This window comes from Petromyzon marinus, unplaced genomic scaffold (genome assembly GCF_048934315.1).
Source record: "Petromyzon marinus isolate PM22_M1 ecotype Great Lakes invasive population unplaced genomic scaffold, UKy_Petmar_22M1.pri1.0 PM_G_Scaffold_26, whole genome shotgun sequence".
NCBI lineage: Eukaryota > Metazoa > Chordata > Hyperoartia > Petromyzontiformes > Petromyzontidae > Petromyzon > Petromyzon marinus.
In genome coordinates this window covers 1,901,319-1,923,252 of record NW_027422828.1, presented here as the reverse complement: position 1 = coordinate 1,923,252, position 21,934 = coordinate 1,901,319, and the positions used below count along the sequence as shown (strand labels likewise).

The 21,934-nt window shown below is 39.2% G+C and overlaps 1 protein-coding gene across 1 annotated transcript in view; it reads right to left on the bottom strand.

Annotated features, from left to right (window-relative positions):
• The window catches only part of LOC142913467 (uncharacterized), a 59,071-nt gene extending 38,043 nt beyond the window's left edge, over positions 1 to 21,028 (bottom strand). The window contains exon 1 of the mRNA XM_076061000.1: positions 20,895 to 21,028. Coding sequence (XP_075917115.1) covers positions 20,895 to 20,945 — 51 coding nt within the window. The 5' untranslated portion in view covers positions 20,946 to 21,028. The remainder of the gene's footprint in view (positions 1 to 20,894) is intronic.
• Between the last annotated feature and the right edge of the window lie 906 nt (positions 21,029 to 21,934).

The window sequence follows — 21,934 nt, the reverse complement described above, 5'->3', positions numbered from 1 at the left end:
CTTGACACCAGGACCGACCGTGGAGCTGATCTGCCCACTGACCATCGACTTGTCATCTGTAAGATGCACCTGCAATTCTTCCACTCCGGTGGTGGGTGTACACCCAGGACCCCATTCAAACCCTTAGTGGCATGGTCTCAGCTAGCTGATGAAAGTTACAAACGAGAATTTCATCATCGCTTGCGGCTGGGATTGGCATCGTCTCCCACTCCTCTTGATGTCGAGGGGAAATGGGCGAGGTTTAGGACTGTAGCTCATGTAGTTGCAATGGCTGCATTTGGGTACACGGTCCAGACCTCCCCAGAGACCCTGGCTGACAAGAGGAGGTGTTCAAGCTGGCTGAGAAAAATCGACAGGCCCACTCTCATCGGCTACAGCGTCCCACGTCGGAGAATGAGGAGGCTTACCGCAGCCTTCGCTCGGAGGTTCGGGGAGCCGTGAGGCGCTGCAAGGATGGGTGGTGGTCGCGGGTTGCTGAGGAGATGGAGTCTGCCTCAGTGGCCCGCGATCACAAATCTCTATTTAACTCCATCAAAAAAGTAACCTGCAGCGCCACACCTATTACCGTCATTAGGGGAAAGAACGGTGATCCAATATCCGACCCCCAGGAACAGGTTTGCAGATTTTCTGAGCATTCCTGAGGTCCTGGGAAAGGGGAAATCCCTCAGCCAGGAAAACGTGGGACAAAGTGGGGATGACCCTGCTGAGGTTGCGGTGCCTCAAATATTGGAGGAAGTCACCCACTGTGATTGGCTGGCTGAGGTGCCATCCGTTGAGGACAGCAAGTTGGCACAGTAGGGGGCACAGGTGGTGCATCAGCCAGTCGTCTCAGTCAGTCGACCCGTGGCACCTGGGTCTGCCCCGTGACCTCCTGCCAGCGGGCGTTCGACATTTCACGTGGCCTCAAGGTGCACATGGCCTGGCACAAGCGTCGTGGTGACGTCACCGCCACTTGGTGGCGAACTGCGGTTGTTGTTGTTGACAGTGGAGCTGCTGGTAGTATATTTGGAGTGTGAGTGTCTCTCGCCTCGTGGTCACGTGGATTTGTTTCTGGTTCCTCCGGTTTCCCCCCCTCCAGATTTAGAATTAACATCACGCATTTAAAATATTTAACTGCAATACATTTCCACACGATTAAGTCACTTTGTGTTGAGCTTTCATTTGTGATGGGCAGGTCGCTTGTGAAAAAACGCTACATAGCTCAGTGGTCCTTACCTTGTACAATAAAATAGAAAACTAGTTTATAGTTTAAGAAGAGAGATGAGTTGGATCTGTCACGTGGGTTATTTAAATAAAAAAGGTTATTCGTTTCATCAGGTCATGTGCACAGATTACAAAAACATTTGGAGGGAAAAAAAACCATGCTGGCCGTTATGTGACTTCACCGAAAAAGCCAAAGAGTACGTTATGGTCAAGTTTTATAAAAAAAATTTTTTTAGGATATTTGCTCTTAATGTGCTTACTTTCCCCTAGCACATTCACTGCATTGTCTTGGTGAATGCGAGGCATCGCGTGGTCATAACCCACCGGGGTATTTTCCCCTTAAGCGTCAAGAGATTGACATTCTCAATGGAAATCATTTCAGGTATTCACTGAAAGTGTCAGAGCTGAATGTTCAGGATAAAACTGAACATTCGTGCTAAAGATTGGTGCCATATTGTACGATTATAATTGTGCAAAATGCAACCAAAACACAATTAGCACGGTTAGCTACGTACCGCTACAGTCTACATTATAGACTGCCAGTACACTGACTCAGCTTAATAACCATTACTACAGTCTACATTATAGACTGTCAGTACACTCACCATACTTAATAACCATTACTACAGTCTACATTATAGACTGCCAGTACACTCACCATACTTAATAACCATTACAACAGTCTACATTATAGACTGTCAGTACACTCATTCAGCTTAATAACCATTACTACAGTCTACAATATAGGCTGTCAGTACACTCACCATACTTAATAACCAGGCTACAGTCTACATTATAGACTGTTAGTACACTCACCATACTTAATAACCAGGCTACAGTCTACATTATAGACTGTCAGTACACTCACCATACTTAATAACCAGGCTACAGTCTACATTATAGACTGTCAGTACACTCACCATACTTAATAACCAGGCTACAGTCTACATTCTAGACTGTCAGTACACTCACCATACTTAATAACCATTACTACAGTCTACATTATAGACTGCCAGTACACTCACCATACTTAATAACCATTACTACAGTCTACATTATAGACTGTCAGTACACTCATTCAGCTTAATAACCATTACTACAGTCTACATTATAGACTGTCAGTACACTCACCATACTTAATAACCAGGCTACAGTCTACATTATAGACTGTCAGTACACTCACCATACTTAATAACCATTACTACAGTCTACATTATAGACTGTCAGTACACTCACCATACTTAATAACCAGGCTACAGTCTACATTATAGACTGTCAGTACACTCACCATACTTAATAACCAGGCTACAGTCTACATTATAGACTGCCAGTACACTCACCATACTTAATAACCATTACTACAGTCTACATTATAGACTGTCAGTACACTCATTCAGCTTAATAACCATTACTACAGTCTACATTATAGACTGTCAATACACTCACCATACTTAATAACCAGGCTACAGTCTACATTATAGACTGTCAGTACACTCACCATACTTAATAACCATTACTACAGTCTACATTATAGACTGTCAGTACACTCACCCAGCTGAATAACCAGGCTACAGTCTACATTCTAGACTGTCAGTACACTCACCATACTTAATAATCATTACTACAGTCTACATTATAGACTGTCAGTACACTCACCATACTTAATAACTATTACTACAGTCTACATTATAGACTGTCAGTACACGCACCATTCTTAATAACCAGGCTACAGTCTACATTATAGACTGTCAGTACACTCACCCAGCTGAATAACCAGGCTACAGTCTACATTATAGACTGTCAGTACACTCACTCAGGTTAATAACCATTACTAGTCTACATTATAGACTGTCAGTACACTCACCAAGGTTAAGAACCAGGCTACAGTCTACATTATAGACTGTCAGTACACTCACTCAGGTTAATAACCATTACTACAGTCTACATTATAGACTGTCAGTAAACTCACCATACTTAATAACCATTACTAGTCTACATTATAGACTGTCAGTACACTCACCATAATAAATAACCATTACTACAGTCTACATTATAGACTGTCAGTACACTCAGCTTAATAACCAGGCTACAGTCTACATTATAGACTGTCAGTAAACTCACCATACTTAATAACTAGGCTACAGTCTACATTATAGACTGTCAGTACACTCACCATACTTAATAACCATTACTACAGCCTACATTATAGACCAGGGGTCGGGAACCTATGGCTCGCGAGCCAGATGTGGCTCTTTTGATGATTGCATATGGCTCGCAGATAAAACTAAATATTCTCACTTGTTTTAATCCATCCATCGATTTTTCACTGCGCATGTCCTGTTCAGGGCTGCAGGAGCAATTGTCCATTATTTTAATTGGATGATACTGGCCTACGTTTGCCGTTGCTGGGTAAAACAGGTAAACGCCCCCTTTTTAATCAGTCTGAGACTGCGTCTGCTCGGTCATTAGCTCAAAGCTAACCCTTCGACGAAGAAGATGGCGAAAAGAAAAAAAGACGACGAGTATCGTACATTTCAGGACGAATGGACCGAAGAATTCGCCTTTGTGGAGAGAGCGGGTTCTGCGGTGTGTCTAATTTGCAATGACAAAATTACATCGTTGAAACGGTCGAATGTAAAGCGGCACTTCGACACGCGCCACGCTACCTTTGCATCAAAATACCCTGCGGGAGACAGCAGAAAGAAAGCGTGCCAAGAGCTTATGAGCAGGGTGCAAGCTAGCCAGCAGCAACTCCGCGTATGGACCCGGCAAGGTGACTATAATTCGGCTAGCTTTGCTGGTTCTTTAGCAATAGTGAGGAACGGAAAACCATTCACAGATGGCGAGTATGCTAAAACGTTCATGCTGGATGTAGCCAATGAACTTTTTGATGATCTTCCGAACAAAGACAAGATAATCAAACGGATACAAGACATGCCTCTGTCGGCAAGAACTGTTCATGATCGTACCATCGTGATGGCAAACAAAGTGGAGGAAACGCAAGTGAAGGACATAAATGCAGCGCCGTTCTTTTCTCTGGCTTTGGATGAGTCAACAGACGTGAGCCATTTGTCGCAGTTCAGCGTGATTGCAAGATATGCTGTTGGTGACACACTGCGCGAAGAAAGTCTTGCTGTTCTGCCATTAAAAGGGTCCACAAGAGGTGAGGATTTATTCAAGTCTTTCATGGAGTTTGCTCAAGAAAAAAGTCTACCTATGGATAAACTTCTCTCAGTGTGTACTGATGGTGCTCCGTGTATGGTGGGGAAAAACAAAGGATTTGTGGCGCTTCTCCGTGAACATGAAAATAGACCCATCCTAAGTTTCCATTGCATTATACACCAGGAGGCACTTTGTGCTCAGATGTGTGACAGGCAGTTTGGCGAAGTGATGTCGCTGGTCATTCGTGTGATCAACTTTATTGTTGCCCGAGCCTTAAATGATCGCCAGTTTAAAACACTGCTGGATGAAGTTGTAAATAACTATCCTGGTCTGCTTTTGCACAGCAATGTGCGTTGGTTGTCAAGAGGGAAGGTGCTTAGCCGTTTTGCGGCTTGCCTGAACGAAATCCGGACTTTCCTTGAAATGAAAGGCGTCGGGCATCCTGAGCTAGCCGACACCGAGTGGCTCCTCAAGTTTTACTATCTCGTAGATCTGACTGAACATCTGAACCAGCTCAACGTGAAAATGCAAGGCATTGGAAATACAGTGTTATCCCTTCAACAAGCTGTATTTGCTTTTGAAAACAAGCTGGAGCTTTTCATCACGGATCTTGAAACAGGTCGTTTACTACATTTTGAAAAACTGAGCCAATTTAAAGATGCATGCACAGCAAGTGAGCCCATTCAAAACCTTGATCTCCACCAGCTAGCTGGCTGCACATCCAGTCTCCTACAGTCCTTCAAAGCACGCTTTGGAGAATTTCGTGAGCACACTCGTCTTTTTAAGTTCATCACCCATCCAAACGAGTGTTCACTGAACACAGCCGACCTGAATTACATCCCTGGGGTCTCCGTCAGAGATTTTGAAGCAGAAGTGGCTGACCTGAAGGCCTCAGACATGTGGGTGAATAAGTTCAAGTCACTGAATGAAGATTTGGAAAGAATCACATGACAGAAAGCGGAGTTGGCGAGCAAGCACATGTGGACAGAAATGAAAAAACTCCAACCCGAAGACCAGCTGATTCTCAAAACTTGGAACGCGCTTCCTGTCACATACCACACACTGCAGCGTGTGAGTATTGCTGTATTGACCATGTTTGGATCTACGTATGCATGTGAGCAGTCATTCTCACATCTTAAAAACATCAAGTCCAACCTACGATCACGTTTAACGGATGAAAGCCTCAACGCTTGCATGAAGCTTAACCTCACCAAGTACCAACCCGACTACAAAGACATCAGCAATCCATGCAGCACCAGAAGTCGCATTAATGGTGAGTGTTATAACAACATTATTTAAAAGAATAAATTCAGAGGCTTATTATACTGACATTTAGTTGAATTCACTTTTAAAATATATTATATGGCTCTCACTGAAATAAATTTCCAAATGTTTTGCTTTCATGGCTCTCTTAGTCAAAAAGGTTCCCGACCCCTGTTATAGACTGTCAGTACAATCACCATACTTAATAACCAGGCTTCAGTCGACATTATAGACTGTCAGTACACTCACCATACTTAATAACCATTACTACAGCCTACATTATAGACTGTCAGTACACTCACTCAGCTTAATAACCATTACTACAGTCTACATTATAGACTGTCAGTACACTCACCATACTTAATAACCATTACTACAGTCTACATTATAGACTGTCAGTACACTCACCCAGCTGAATAACCAGGCTACAGTCTACATTATAGACTGTCAGTACACTCACCCAGCTGAATAACCAGGCTACAGTCTACATTCTAGACTGTCAGTACACTCACCCAGCTGAATAACCAGGCTACAGTCTACATTATAGATTGTCAGTAAACTCACCATACTTAATAACCATTACTAGTCTACATTATAGACTGTCAGTACACTCACCATAATAAATAACCATTACTACAGTCTACATTATAGACTGTCAGTACACTCAGCTTAATAACCATTACTACAGCCTACATTATAGACTGTCAGTACACTCACCATACTTAATAACCATTACTACAGTCTACATTATAGACTGTCAGTACACTCACCATACTTAATAACCATTACTACAGTTTACATTATAGACTGTCAGTACACTCACCATACTTAATAACCATTACTACAGTCTACATTATAGACTGTCAGTACACTCACCATACTTAATAACCATTACAACAGTCTACATTATAGACTGTCAGTACACTCACCATACTTAATAACCATTACTACAGTCTACATTATAGACTGTCAGTACACTCACCATACTTAATAACCATTACTACAGTCTACATTAAAGACTATCAGTACACTCACCATACTTAATAACCATTACTACAGTCTACATTATAGACTGTCAGTACACTCACTCAGCTTAATAACCATTACTACAGTCTACATTATAGACTGTCAGTACACTCACCATACTTAATAACCAGGCTTCAGTCTACATTATAGACTGTCAGTACACTCACCATACTTAATAACCATTACTACAGCCTACATTATAGACTGTCAGTACACTCACTCAGCTTAATAACCATTACTACAGTCTACATTCTAGACTGTCAGTACACTCACCATACTTAATAACCATTACTACAGTCTACATTATAGACTGTCAGTACACTCACCATACTTAATAACCATTACTACAGTCTACATTATAGACTGTCAGTACACTCACCATACTTAATAACCAGGCTACAGTCTACATTATAGACTGTCAGTACACTCACCCAGCTGAATAACCAGGCTACAGTCTACATTATAGACTGTCAGTACACTCACTCAGGTTAATAACCATTACTAGTCTACATTATAGACTGTCAGTACACTCACCAAGGTAAAGAACCAGGCTACAGTCTACATTATAGACTGTCAGTACACTCACCATACTTAATAACCATTACTACAGTCTACATTCTAGACTGTCAGTACACTCACCATACTTAATAACCATTACTACAGTCTACATTATAGACTGTCAGTACACTCACTCAGCTTAATAACCATTACTACAGTCTACATTATAGACTGTCAGTACACTCACCATACTTAATAACCAGGCTACAGTCTACATTATAGACTGTCAGTACACTCACCCAGCTGAATAACCAGGCTACAGTCTACATTATAGACTGTCAGTACACTCACTCAGCTTAATAACCATTACTACAGTCTACATTATAGACTGTCAATACACTCACTCAGGTTAATAACCATTACTAGTCTACATTATAGACTGTCAGTACACTCACCAAGGTTAAGAACCCGGCTACAGTCTACATTATAGACTGTCAGTACACTCACTCAGGTTAATAACCATTACTACAGTCTACATTATAGACTGTCAGTAAACTCACCATACTTAATAACCATTACTACAGTCTACATTATAGACTGTCAGTACACTCACCATAATAAATAACCATTACTACAGTCTACATTATAGACTGTCAGTACACTCAGCTTAATAACCAGGCTACAGTCTACATTATAGACTGTCAGTACACTCACCATACTTAATAACCATTACTACAGTCTACATTATAGACTGTCAGTACACTCACCATACTTAATAACCATTACTACAGTTTACATTATAGACTGTCAGTACACTCACCATACTTAATAACCATTACTACAGTCTACATTATAGACTGTCAGTACACTCACCATACTTAATAACCATTACTACAGTCTACATTATAGACTGTCAGTAAACTCACTCAGGTTAATAACCATTACTACAGTCTACATTATAGACTGTCAGTACACTCACCATACTTAACCATTACTACAGTCTACATTATAGACTGTCAGTACACTCACCATACTTAATAACCAGGCTACAGTCTACATTATAGACTGTCAGTACACTCACCATACTTAATAACCATTACTACAGTCTACATTATAGACTTTCAGTACACTCACCCAGCTTAATAACCAGGCTACAGTCTACATTATAGACTGTCAGTACACTCACCATACTTAATAACCATTACTACAGTCTACATTAAAGACTATTAGTACACTCAACATACTTAATAACCATTACTACAGTCTACATTATAGACTATCAGTACACTCACCATACTTAATAACCATTACTACAGTCTACATTATAGACTGTCAGTACACTCACTCAGCTTAATAACCATTACTACAGTCTACATTATAGACTGTCAGTACACTCACCATACTTAATAACCAGGCTACAGTCTACATTATAGACTGTCAGTACACTCACCCAGCTGAATAACCAGGCTACAGTCTACATTATAGACTGTCAGTACACTCACTCAGCTTAATAACCATTACTACAGTCTACATTATAGACTGTCAATACACTCACTCAGGTTAATAACCATTACTAGTCTACATTATAGACTGTCAGTACACTCACCAAGGTTAAGAACCCGGCTACAGTCTACATTATAGACTGTCAGTACACTCACTCAGGTTAATAACCATTACTACAGTCTACATTATAGACTGTCAGTAAACTCACCATACTTAATAACCATTACTACAGTCTACATTATAGACTGTCAGTACACTCACCATAATAAATAACCATTACTACAGTCTACATTATAGACTGTCAGTACACTCAGCTTAATAACCAGGCTACAGTCTACATTATAGACTGTCAGTACACTCACCATACTTAATAACCATTACTACAGTCTACATTATAGACTGTCAGTACACTCACCATACTTAATAACCATTACTACAGTTTACATTATAGACTGTCAGTACACTCACCATACTTAATAACCATTACTACAGTCTACATTATAGACTGTCAGTACACTCACCATACTTAATAACCATTACTACAGTCTACATTATAGACTGTCAGTAAACTCACTCAGGTTAATAACCATTACTACAGTCTACATTATAGACTGTCAGTACACTCACCATACTTAACCATTACTACAGTCTACATTATAGACTGTCAGTACACTCACCATACTTAATAACCAGGCTACAGTCTACATTATAGACTGTCAGTACACTCACCATACTTAATAACCATTACTACAGTCTACATTATAGACTTTCAGTACACTCACCCAGCTTAATAACCAGGCTACAGTCTACATTATAGACTGTCAGTACACTCACCATACTTAATAACCATTACTACAGTCTACATTAAAGACTATTAGTACACTCAACATACTTAATAACCATTACTACAGTCTACATTATAGACTATCAGTACACTCACCCAGAATTAATAACCATTACTACAGTCTACATTATAGACTCTCAGTACACTCACCATACTTAATAACCAGGCTACAGTTTACATTATAGACTGTCAGTACACTCACCATACTTAATAACCAGGCTACAGTCTACATTATAGACTCTCAGTACACTCACCATACTTAATAACCATTACTACAGTCTACATTATAGACTGTCAGTACACTCACCATACTTAATAACCATTACTACAGTCTACATTATAGACTGTCAGTACACTCACCATACTTAATAACCATTACTACAGTCTACATTATAGACTATCAGTACACTCACCATACTTAATAACCAGGCTACAGTCTACATTATAGACTGTCAGCACACTCACCATACTTAATAACCATTACAACAGTCTACATTATAGACTGTCAGTACACTCACCATACTTAATAACCATTACTACAGTCTACATTATAGACTGTCAGTACACTCACCATACTTAATAACCATTACTACAGTCTACATTATAGACTGTCAGTACACTCACCATACTTAATAACCATTACTACAGTCTACATTATAGACTTTCAGTACACTCACCCAGCTTAATAACCAGGCTACAGTCTACATTATAGACTGTCAGTACACTCACCATACTTAATAACCATTACTACAGTCTACATTAAAGACTATCAGTACACTCACCATACTTAATAACCATTACTACAGTCTACATTATAGACTGTCAGTACACTCACTCAGCTTAATAACCATTACTACAGTCTACATTATAGACTGTCAGTACACTCACCATACTTAATAACCAGGCTTCAGTCTACATTATAGACTGTCAGTACACTCACCATACTTAATAACCATTACTACAGCCTACATTATAGACTGTCAGTACACTCACTCAGCTTAATAACCATTACTACAGTCTACATTCTAGACTGTCAGTACACTCACCATACTTAATAACCAGGCTACAGTCTACATTATAGACTGTCAGTACACTCACCCAGCTGAATAACCAGGCTACAGTCTACATTATAGACTGTCAGTACACTCACTCAGCTTAATAACCATTACTACAGTCTACATTATAGACTGTCAGTACACTCACTCAGGTTAATAACCATTACTAGTCTACATTATAGACTGTCAGTACACTCACCAAGGTTAAGAACCAGGCTACAGTCTACATTATAGACTGTCAGTACACTCACCATACTTAATAACCATTACTACAGTCTACATTCTAGACTGTCAGTACACTCACCATACTTAATAACCATTACTACAGTCTACATTATAGACTGTCAGTACACTCACCATAATAAATAACCATTACTACAGTCTACATTATAGACTGTCAGTACACTCAGCTTAATAACCAGGCTACAGTCTACATTATAGACTGTCAGTACACTCACTCAGCTTAATAACCATTACTACAGTCTACATTATAGACTGTCAGTACACTCACTCAGGTTAATAACCATTACTAGTCTACATTATAGACTGTCAGTACACTCACCAAGGTTAAGAACCCGGCTACAGTCTACATTATAGACTGTCAGTACACTCACTCAGGTTAATAACCATTACTACAGTCTACATTATAGACTGTCAGTAAACTCACCATACTTAATAACCATTACTACAGTCTACATTATAGACTGTCAGTACACTCACCGTACTTAATAACCAGGCTACAGTCTACATTATAGACTGTCAGTACACTCACCATACTTAATAACCAGGCTACAGTCTACATTATAGACTGTCAGTACACTCACCATACTTAATAACCATTACTACAGTCTACATTATAGACTGTCAGTACACTCACCATACTTAATAACCAGGCTACAGTCTACATTATAGACTGTCAGTACACTCACTCAGCTTAATAACCATTACTACAGTCTACATTATAGACTGTCAGTACACTCACTCAGGTTAATAACCATTACTAGTCTACATTATAGACTGTCAGTACACTCACCAAGGTTAAGAACCAGGCTACAGTCTACATTATAGACTGTCAGTACACTCACCATACTTAATAACCATTACTACAGTCTACATTCTAGACTGTCAGTACACTCACCATACTTAATAACCATTACTACAGTCTACATTATAGACTGTCAGTACACTCACCATAATAAATAACCATTACTACAGTCTACATTATAGACTGTCAGTACACTCAGCTTAATAACCAGGCTACAGTCTACATTCTAGACTGTCAGTACACTCACTCAGCTTAATAACCATTACTACAGTCTACATTATAGACTGTCAGTACACTCACTCAGGTTAATAACCATTACTAGTCTACATTATAGACTGTCAGTACACTCACCAAGGTTAAGAACCCGGCTACAGTCTACATTATAGACTGTCAGTACACTCACTCAGGTTAATAACCATTACTACAGTCTACATTATAGACTGTCAGTAAACTCACCATACTTAATAACCAATACTACAGTCTACATTATAGACTGTCAGTACACTCACCCAGCTGAATAACCAGGCTACAGTCTACATTATAGACTGTCAGTACACTCACTCAGCTTAATAACCATTACTACAGTCTACATTATAGACTGTCAGTACACTCACTCAGGTTAATAACCATTACTAGTCTACATTATAGACTGTCAGTACACTCACCAAGGTTAAGAACCAGGCTACAGTCTACATTATAGACTGTCAGTACACTCACCATACTTAATAACCATTACTACAGTCTACATTCTAGACTGTCAGTACACTCACCATACTTAATAACCATTACTACAGTCTACATTATAGACTGTCAGTACACTCACCATAATAAATAACCATTACTACAGTCTACATTATAGACTGTCAGTACACTCAGCTTAATAACCAGGCTACAGTCTACATTATAGACTGGCAGTACACTCACTCAGCTTAATAACCATTACTACAGTCTACATTATAGACTGTCAGTACACTCACTCAGGTTAATAACCATTACTAGTCTACATTATAGACTGTCAGTACACTCACCAAGGTTAAGAACCCGGCTACAGTCTACATTATAGACTGTCAGTACACTCACTCAGGTTAATAACCATTACTACAGTCTACATTATAGACTGTCAGTAAACTCACCATACTTAATAACCATTACTACAGTCTACATTATAGACTGTCAGTACACTCACCATAATAAATAACCATTACTACAGTCTACATTATAGACTGTCAGTACACTCACCGTACTTAATAACCAGGCTACAGTCTACATTATAGACTGTCAGTACACTCACCATACTTAATAACCATTACTACAGTCTACATTATAGACTGTCAGTACACTCACCATACTTAATAACCAGGCTACAGTCTACATTATAGACTGTCAGTACACTCACTCAGCTTAATAACCATTACTACAGTCTACATTATAGACTGTCAGTACACTCACTCAGGTTAATAACCATTACTAGTCTACATTATAGACTGTCAGTACACTCACCAAGGTTAAGAACCAGGCTACAGTCTACATTATAGACTGTCAGTACACTCACCATACTTAATAACCATTACTACAGTCTACATTCTAGACTGTCAGTACACTCACCATACTTAATAACCATTACTACAGTCTACATTATAGACTGTCAGTACACTCACCATAATAAATAACCATTACTACAGTCTACATTATAGACTGTCAGTACACTCAGCTTAATAACCAGGCTACAGTCTACATTATAGACTGTCAGTACACTCACTCAGCTTAATAACCATTACTACAGTCTACATTATAGACTGTCAGTACACTCACTCAGGTTAATAACCATTACTAGTCTACATTATAGACTGTCAGTACACTCACCAAGGTTAAGAACCCGGCTACAGTCTACATTATAGACTGTCAGTACACTCACTCAGGTTAATAACCATTACTACAGTCTACATTATAGACTGTCAGTAAACTCACCATACTTAATAACCATTACTACAGTCTACATTATAGACTGTCAGTAAACTCACCATACTTAATAACCATTACTACAGTCTACATTATAGACTGTCAGTACACTCACCATAATAAATAACCATTACTACAGTCTACATTATAGACTGTCAGTACACTCACCGTACTTAATAACCAGGCTACAGTCTGCATTATAGACTGTCAGTACACTCACCATACTTAATAACCATTACTACAGTCTACATTATAGACTGTCAGTACACTCACCATACTTAATAACCATTACTACAGTCTACATTATAGACTTTCAGTACACTCACCCAGCTTAATAACCAGGCTACAGTCTACATTATAGACTGTCAGTACACTCACCATACTTAATAACCATTACTACAGTCTACATTATAGACTGTCAGTACACTCACCATACTTAATAACCAGGCTACAGTCTACATTATAGACTGTCAGTACACTCACTCAGCTTAATAACCATTACTACAGTCTACATTATAGACTGTCAGTACACTCACTCAGGTTAATAACCATTACTAGTCTACATTATAGACTGTCAGTACACTCACCAAGGTTAAGAACCAGGCTACAGTCTACATTATAGACTGTCAGTACACTCACCATACTTAATAACCATTACTACAGTCTACATTCTAGACTGTCAGTACACTCACCATACTTAATAACCATTACTACAGTCTACATTATAGACTGTCAGTACACTCACCATAATAAATAACCATTACTACAGTCTACATTATAGACTGTCAGTACACTCAGCTTAATAACCAGGCTACAGTCTACATTATAGACTGTCAGTACACTCACTCAGCTTAATAACCATTACTACAGTCTACATTATAGACTGTCAGTACACTCACTCAGGTTAATAACCATTACTAGTCTACATTATAGACTGTCAGTACACTCACCATACTTAATAACCATTACTACAGTCTACATTAAAGACTATTAGTACACTCAACATACTTAATAACCATTACTACAGTCTACATTATAGACTATCAGTACACTCACCCAGAATTAATAACCATTACTACAGTCTACATTATAGACTCTCAGTACACTCACCATACTTAATAACCAGGCTACAGTTTACATTATAGACTGTCAGTACACTCACCATACTTAATAACCAGGCTACAGTCTACATTATAGACTCTCAGTACACTCACCATACTTAATAACCATTACTACAGTCTACATTATAGACTGTCAGTACACTCACCATACTTAATAACCATTACTACAGTCTACATTATAGACTGTCAGTACACTCACCATACTTAATAACCATTACTACAGTCTACATTATAGACTATCAGTACACTCACCATACTTAATAACCAGGCTACAGTCTACATTATAGACTGTCAGCACACTCACCATACTTAATAACCATTACAACAGTCTACATTATAGACTGTCAGTACACTCACCATACTTAATAACCATTACTACAGTCTACATTATAGACTGTCAGTACACTCACTCAGCTTAATAACCATTACTACAGTCTACATTATAGACTTTCAGTACACTCACCCAGCTTAATAACCAGGCTACAGTCTACATTATAGACTGTCAGTACACTCACCATACTTAATAACCATTACTACAGTCTACATTAAAGACTATCAGTACACTCACCATACTTAATAACCATTACTACAGTCTACATTATAGACTGTCAGTACACTCACTCAGCTTAATAACCATTACTACAGTCTACATTATAGACTGTCAGTACACTCACCATACTTAATAACCAGGCTTCAGTCTACATTATAGACTGTCAGTACACTCACCATACTTAATAACCATTACTACAGCCTACATTATAGACTGTCAGTACACTCACTCAGCTTAATAACCATTACTACAGTCTACATTATAGACTGTCAGTACACTCACTCAGGTTAATAACCATTACTAGTCTACATTATAGACTGTCAGTACACTCACCAAGGTTAAGAACCAGGCTACAGTCTACATTATAGACTGTCAGTACACTCACCATACTTAATAACCATTACTACAGTCTACATTCTAGACTGTCAGTACACTCACCATACTTAATAACCATTACTACAGTCTACATTATAGACTGTCAGTACACTCACCATAATAAATAACCATTACTACAGTCTACATTATAGACTGTCAGTACACTCAGCTTAATAACCAGGCTACAGTCTACATTATAGACTGTCAGTACACTCACTCAGCTTAATAACCATTACTACAGTCTACATTATAGACTGTCAGTACACTCAGCTTAATAACCAGGCTACAGTCTACATTATAGACTGTCAGTACACTCACTCAGCTTAATAACCATTACTACAGTCTACATTATAGACTGTCAGTACACTCACTCAGGTTAATAACCATTACTAGTCTACATTATAGACTGTCAGTACACTCACCAAGGTTAAGAACCCGGCTACAGTCTACATTATAGACTGTCAGTACACTCACTCAGGTTAATAACCATTACTACAGTCTACATTATAGACTGTCAGTAAACTCACCATACTTAATAACCATTACTACAGTCTACATTATAGACTGTCAGTACACTCACCATAATAAATAACCATTACTACAGTCTACATTATAGACTGTCAGTACACTCACCGTACTTAATAACCAGGCTACAGTCTACATTATAGACTGTCAGTACACTCACCATACTTAATAACCAGGCTACAGTCTACATTATAGACTGTCAGTACACTCACCATACTTAATAACCATTACTACAGTCTACATTATAGACTGTCAGTACACTCACCATACTTAATAACCAGGCTACAGTCTACATTATAGACTGTCAGTACACTCACTCAGCTTAATAACCATTACTACAGTCTACATTATAGACTGTCAGTACACTCACTCAGGTTAATAACCATTACTAGTCTACATTATAGACTGTCAGTACACTCACCAAGGTTAAGAACCAGGCTACAGTCTACATTATAGACTGTCAGTACACTCACCATACTTAATAACCATTACTACAGTCTACATTCTAGACTGTCAGTACACTCACCATACTTAATAACCATTACTACAGTCTACATTATAGACTGTCAGTACACTCACCATAATAAATAACCATTACTACAGTCTACATTATAGACTGTCAGTACACTCAGCTTAATAACCAGGCTACAGTCTACATTATAGACTGTCAGTACACTCACTCAGCTTAATAACCATTACTACAGTCTACATTATAGACTGTCAGTACACTCACTCAGGTTAATAACCATTACTAGTCTACATTATAGACTGTCAGTACACTCACCAAGGTTAAGAACCCGGCTACAGTCTACATTATAGACTGTCAGTACACTCACTCAGGTTAATAACCATTACTACAGTCTACATTATAGACTGTCAGTAAACTCACCATACTTAATAACCATTACTACAGTCTACATTATAGACTGTCAGTACACTCACCCAGCTGAATAACCAGGCTACAGTCTACATTATAGACTGTCAGTACACTCACTCAGCTTAATAACCATTACTACAGTCTACATTATAGACTGTCAGTACACTCACTCAGGTTAATAACCATTACTAGTCTACATTATAGACTGTCAGTACACTCACCAAGGTTAAGAACCAGGCTACAGTCTACATTATAGACTGTCAGTACACTCACCATACTTAATAACCATTACTACAGTCTACATTCTAGACTGTCAGTACACTCACCATACTTAATAACCATTACTACAGTCTACATTATAGACTGTCAGTACACTCACCATAATAAATAACCATTACTACAGTCTACATTATAGACTGTCAGTACACTCAGCTTAATAACCAGGCTACAGTCTACATTATAGACTGTCAGTACACTCACTCAGCTTAATAACCATTACTACAGTCTACATTATAGACTGTCAGTACACTCACTCAGGTTAATAACCATTACTAGTCTACATTATAGACTGTCAGTACACTCACCAAGGTTAAGAACCCGGCTACAGTCTACATTATAGACTGTCAGTACACTCACTCAGGTTAATAACCATTACTACAGTCTACATTATAGACTGTCAGTAAACTCACCATACTTAATAACCATTACTACAGTCTACATTATAGACTGTCAGTACACTCACCATAATAAATAACCATTACTACAGTCTACATTATAGACTGTCAGTACACTCACCGTACTTAATAACCAGGCTACAGTCTACATTATAGACTGTCAGTACACTCACCATACTTAATAACCAGGCTACAGTCTACATTATAGACTGTCAGTACACTCACCATACTTAATAACCATTACTACAGTCTACATTATAGACTGTCAGTACACTCACCATACTTAATAACCAGGCTACAGTCTACATTATAGACTGTCAGTACACTCACTCAGCTTAATAACCATTACTACAGTCTACATTATAGACTGTCAGTACACTCACTCAGGTTAATAACCATTACTAGTCTACATTATAGACTGTCAGTACACTCACCAAGGTTAAGAACCAGGCTACAGTCTACATTATAGACTGTCAGTACACTCACCATACTTAATAACCATTACTACAGTCTACATTATAGACTGTCAGTACACTCACCATAATAAATAACCATTACTACAGTCTACATTATAGACTGTCAGTACACTCAGCTTAATAACCAGGCTACAGTCTACATTATAGACTGTCAGTACACTCACTCAGCTTAATAACCATTACTACAGTCTACATTATAGACTGTCAGTACACTCACTCAGGTTAATAACCATTACTAGTCTACATTATAGACTGTCAGTACACTCACCAAGGTTAAGAACCCGGCTACAGTCTACATTATAGACTGTCAGTACACTCACTCAGGTTAATAACCATTACTACAGTCTACATTATAGACTGTCAGTAAACTCACCATACTTAATAACCATTACTACAGTCTACATTATAGACTGTCAGTACACTCACCATAATAAATAACCATTACTACAGTCTACATTATAGACTGTCAGTACACTCACCGTACTTAATAACCAGGCTACAGTCTACATTATAGACTGTCAGTACACTCACCATACTTAATAACCAGGCTACAGTCTACATTATAGACTGTCAGTACACTCACCATACTTAATAACCATTACTACAGTCTACATTATAGACTGTCAGTACACTCACCATACTTAATAACCAGGCTACAGTCTACATTATAGACTGTCAGTACACTCACCATACTTAATAACCATTACTACAGTCTACATTATAGACTTTCAGTACACTCACCCAGCTTAATAACCAGGCTACAGTCTACATTATAGACTGTCAGTACACTCACCATACTTAATAACCATTACTACAGTCTACATTAAAGACTATTAGTACACTCAACATACTTAATAACCATTACTACAGTCTACATTATAGACTATCAGTACACTCACCCAGAATTAATAACCATTACTACAGTCTACATTATAGACTCTCAGTACACTCACCATACTTAATAACCAGGCTACAGTTTACATTATAGACTGTCAGTACACTCACCATACTTAATAACCAGGCTACAGTCTACATTATAGACTCTCAGTACACTCACCATACTTAATAACCATTACTACAGTCTACATTATAGACTGTCAGTACACTCACCATACTTAATAACCATTACTACAGTCTACATTATAGACTGTCAGTACACTCACCATACTTAATAACCATTACTACAGTCTACATTATAGACTATCAGTACACTCACCATACTTAATAACCATTACTACAGTCTACATTATAGACTGTCAGTACACTCACCCAGAATTAATAACCATTACTACAGTCTACATTATAGACTCTCAGTACACTCACCATACTTAATAACCAGGCTACAGTTTACATTATAGACTGTCAGTACACTCACCATACTTAATAACCAGGCTACAGTCTACATTATAGACTCTCAGTACACTCACCATACTTAATAACCATTACTACAGTCTACATTATAAACTGTCAGTACACTCACTCAGCTTAATAACCATTACTACAGTCTACATTATAGACTGTCAGTACACTCACCATACTTAATAACCAGGCTACAGTCTACATTATAGACTGTCAGTACACTCACAATACTTAATAACCATTACTACAGTCTACATTATAGACTGTCAGTACACTCACCATACTTAATAACCAGGCTACAGACTACATTATAGACTGTCAGTACACTCACCATACTTAATAACCATTACTACAGTCTACATTATAGACTGTCAGTACACTCTGGTTAATAACCATTACTACAGTCTACATTATAGACTGTCAGTACACTCACCATACTTAATAACCATTACTACAGTCTACATTATAGACTGTCAGTACACTCACCATACTTAATAACCATTACTACAGTCTACATTATAGACTGTCAGTACACTCACCATACTTAATAACCATTACTACAGTCTACATTATAGACTGTCAGTACACTCTGGTTAATAACCATTACTACAGTCTACATTCGTGTAAGAACAACCACAAAGCACACAGATGTAGTTGTATATCACTCCCATTGTTTCCCTCCACGATGTCTCCTTTAAGCAATAAATGACTCGCGGGGTGTAAAGAAAACAGTCATCTCGACGAATACTGGCACATCTTATGCCCCTCACGAGGTAAACTATTCACAAATTAAATCGTTTGTATTTTGTCAATGACCATAGCCTCAGCACTGCCCCATAGACTCAGCACTGTCCCATAGACTCAACACTGCCCCATAGACTCAACACTGTCCCATAGACTCAGCACTGCCCCATAGACTCAGCACTGTCCCATAGACTCAGCACTGTCCCATAGACTCAGCACTGTCCCATAGACTCAGCACTGCCCCATAGACTCAGCACTGTCCCATAGACTCAGCACTGTCCCATAGACTCAGCACTGCCCCATAGACCCACCACTGTCCCATAGATTCAGCACTGTCCCATAGACTCAGCACTGTCCCATAGACTCAACACTGTCCCATAGACTCAGCACTGTCCCATAGACTCAACACTGTCCCATAGACTCAGCACTGTCCCATAGACTCAGCACTGTCCCATAGACTCATCACTGTGCCATAGACTCAGCACTGCCCCATAAACTCAACACTGTCCCCATAGACTCAGCACTGCCCCATAGACTCAGCACTGTCCCATAGACTCATCACTGCCCATAAACTCAACAGTGCATTTGTAAACTATCTGCGAATCACGGGCTGGACATTTGAGGCCACTTTTTACCTCACGTTTTCCCTCACGAGAGGCGATCTCGCACCCCTGGGGGGTCGTCATCGTCGTTAATTTCTGCTCCGAAATAAAAAAAATATCAAAACCGCACCTCACGACTTTAAAAACGGCGCCTGGCCGAGGAAAAGGAGTCACAAAAAATTTGGCGGGAAAAAAATATCACGTCACGTGGGTAGAGAGGACTCAAACCTGATTGGCTCCAAGGCGTAGCGAGGAGGGCGAGACGCCAAAATAATTTAGCGGGATAAAAAAAAAATCTCGTGTCACGTGGGTAGGAGGGAACGAAACCTGATTGGCTCCAAGGCGGGGGCGGGGAGGAGCCAAAAAAAATGTGGCGGGGAAAAAACTCCCGCGTCACGTGGGTAGGTTTAGTTACTTGTAGGAACAACCACAAAGCACACAGATGTAGTTTTATATCACTCCCATTGTTTCCCTCCACGATGTCTCCTGTAAGCAATAAATTACTCACGGGGTGAAAAGAAAACAGTCATCTCGACGAATACTGGCGCATCTTATGCCCCTCACGAGGTAAACTATTCACAAATTAAATCGTTTGTATTTTGTCAATGACCATAGCCTCAGCACTGCCCCATAGACTCAGCACTGCCCCATAGACTCAGCACTGTCCATAGACTCAGCACTGCCCCATAGACTCAGCACTGCACCATAGACTCAGCACTGCCCCATAGACTCAGCACTGTCCCATAGACTCAGCACTGCACCATAGACTCAACACTGCCCATAGACTCAGCACTGTCCCATAGACTCAGCACTGCCCCATAGACTCAGCACTGCCCCATATACTCAGCACTGCCCCATAGACTCAGCACTGCCCCATAGACTCAGCACTGCCCCATAGACTCAGCACTGCCCCATAAACTCAGCACTGCCCCATAGACTCAGCACTGCACCATAGACTCAACACTGCCCCATAGACTCAGCACTGCCCATAGACTCAACACTGCCCCATAGACTCAACACTGCACCATAGACTCAGCACTGCCCCATAGACTCAGCACTGCCTATAGACTCAA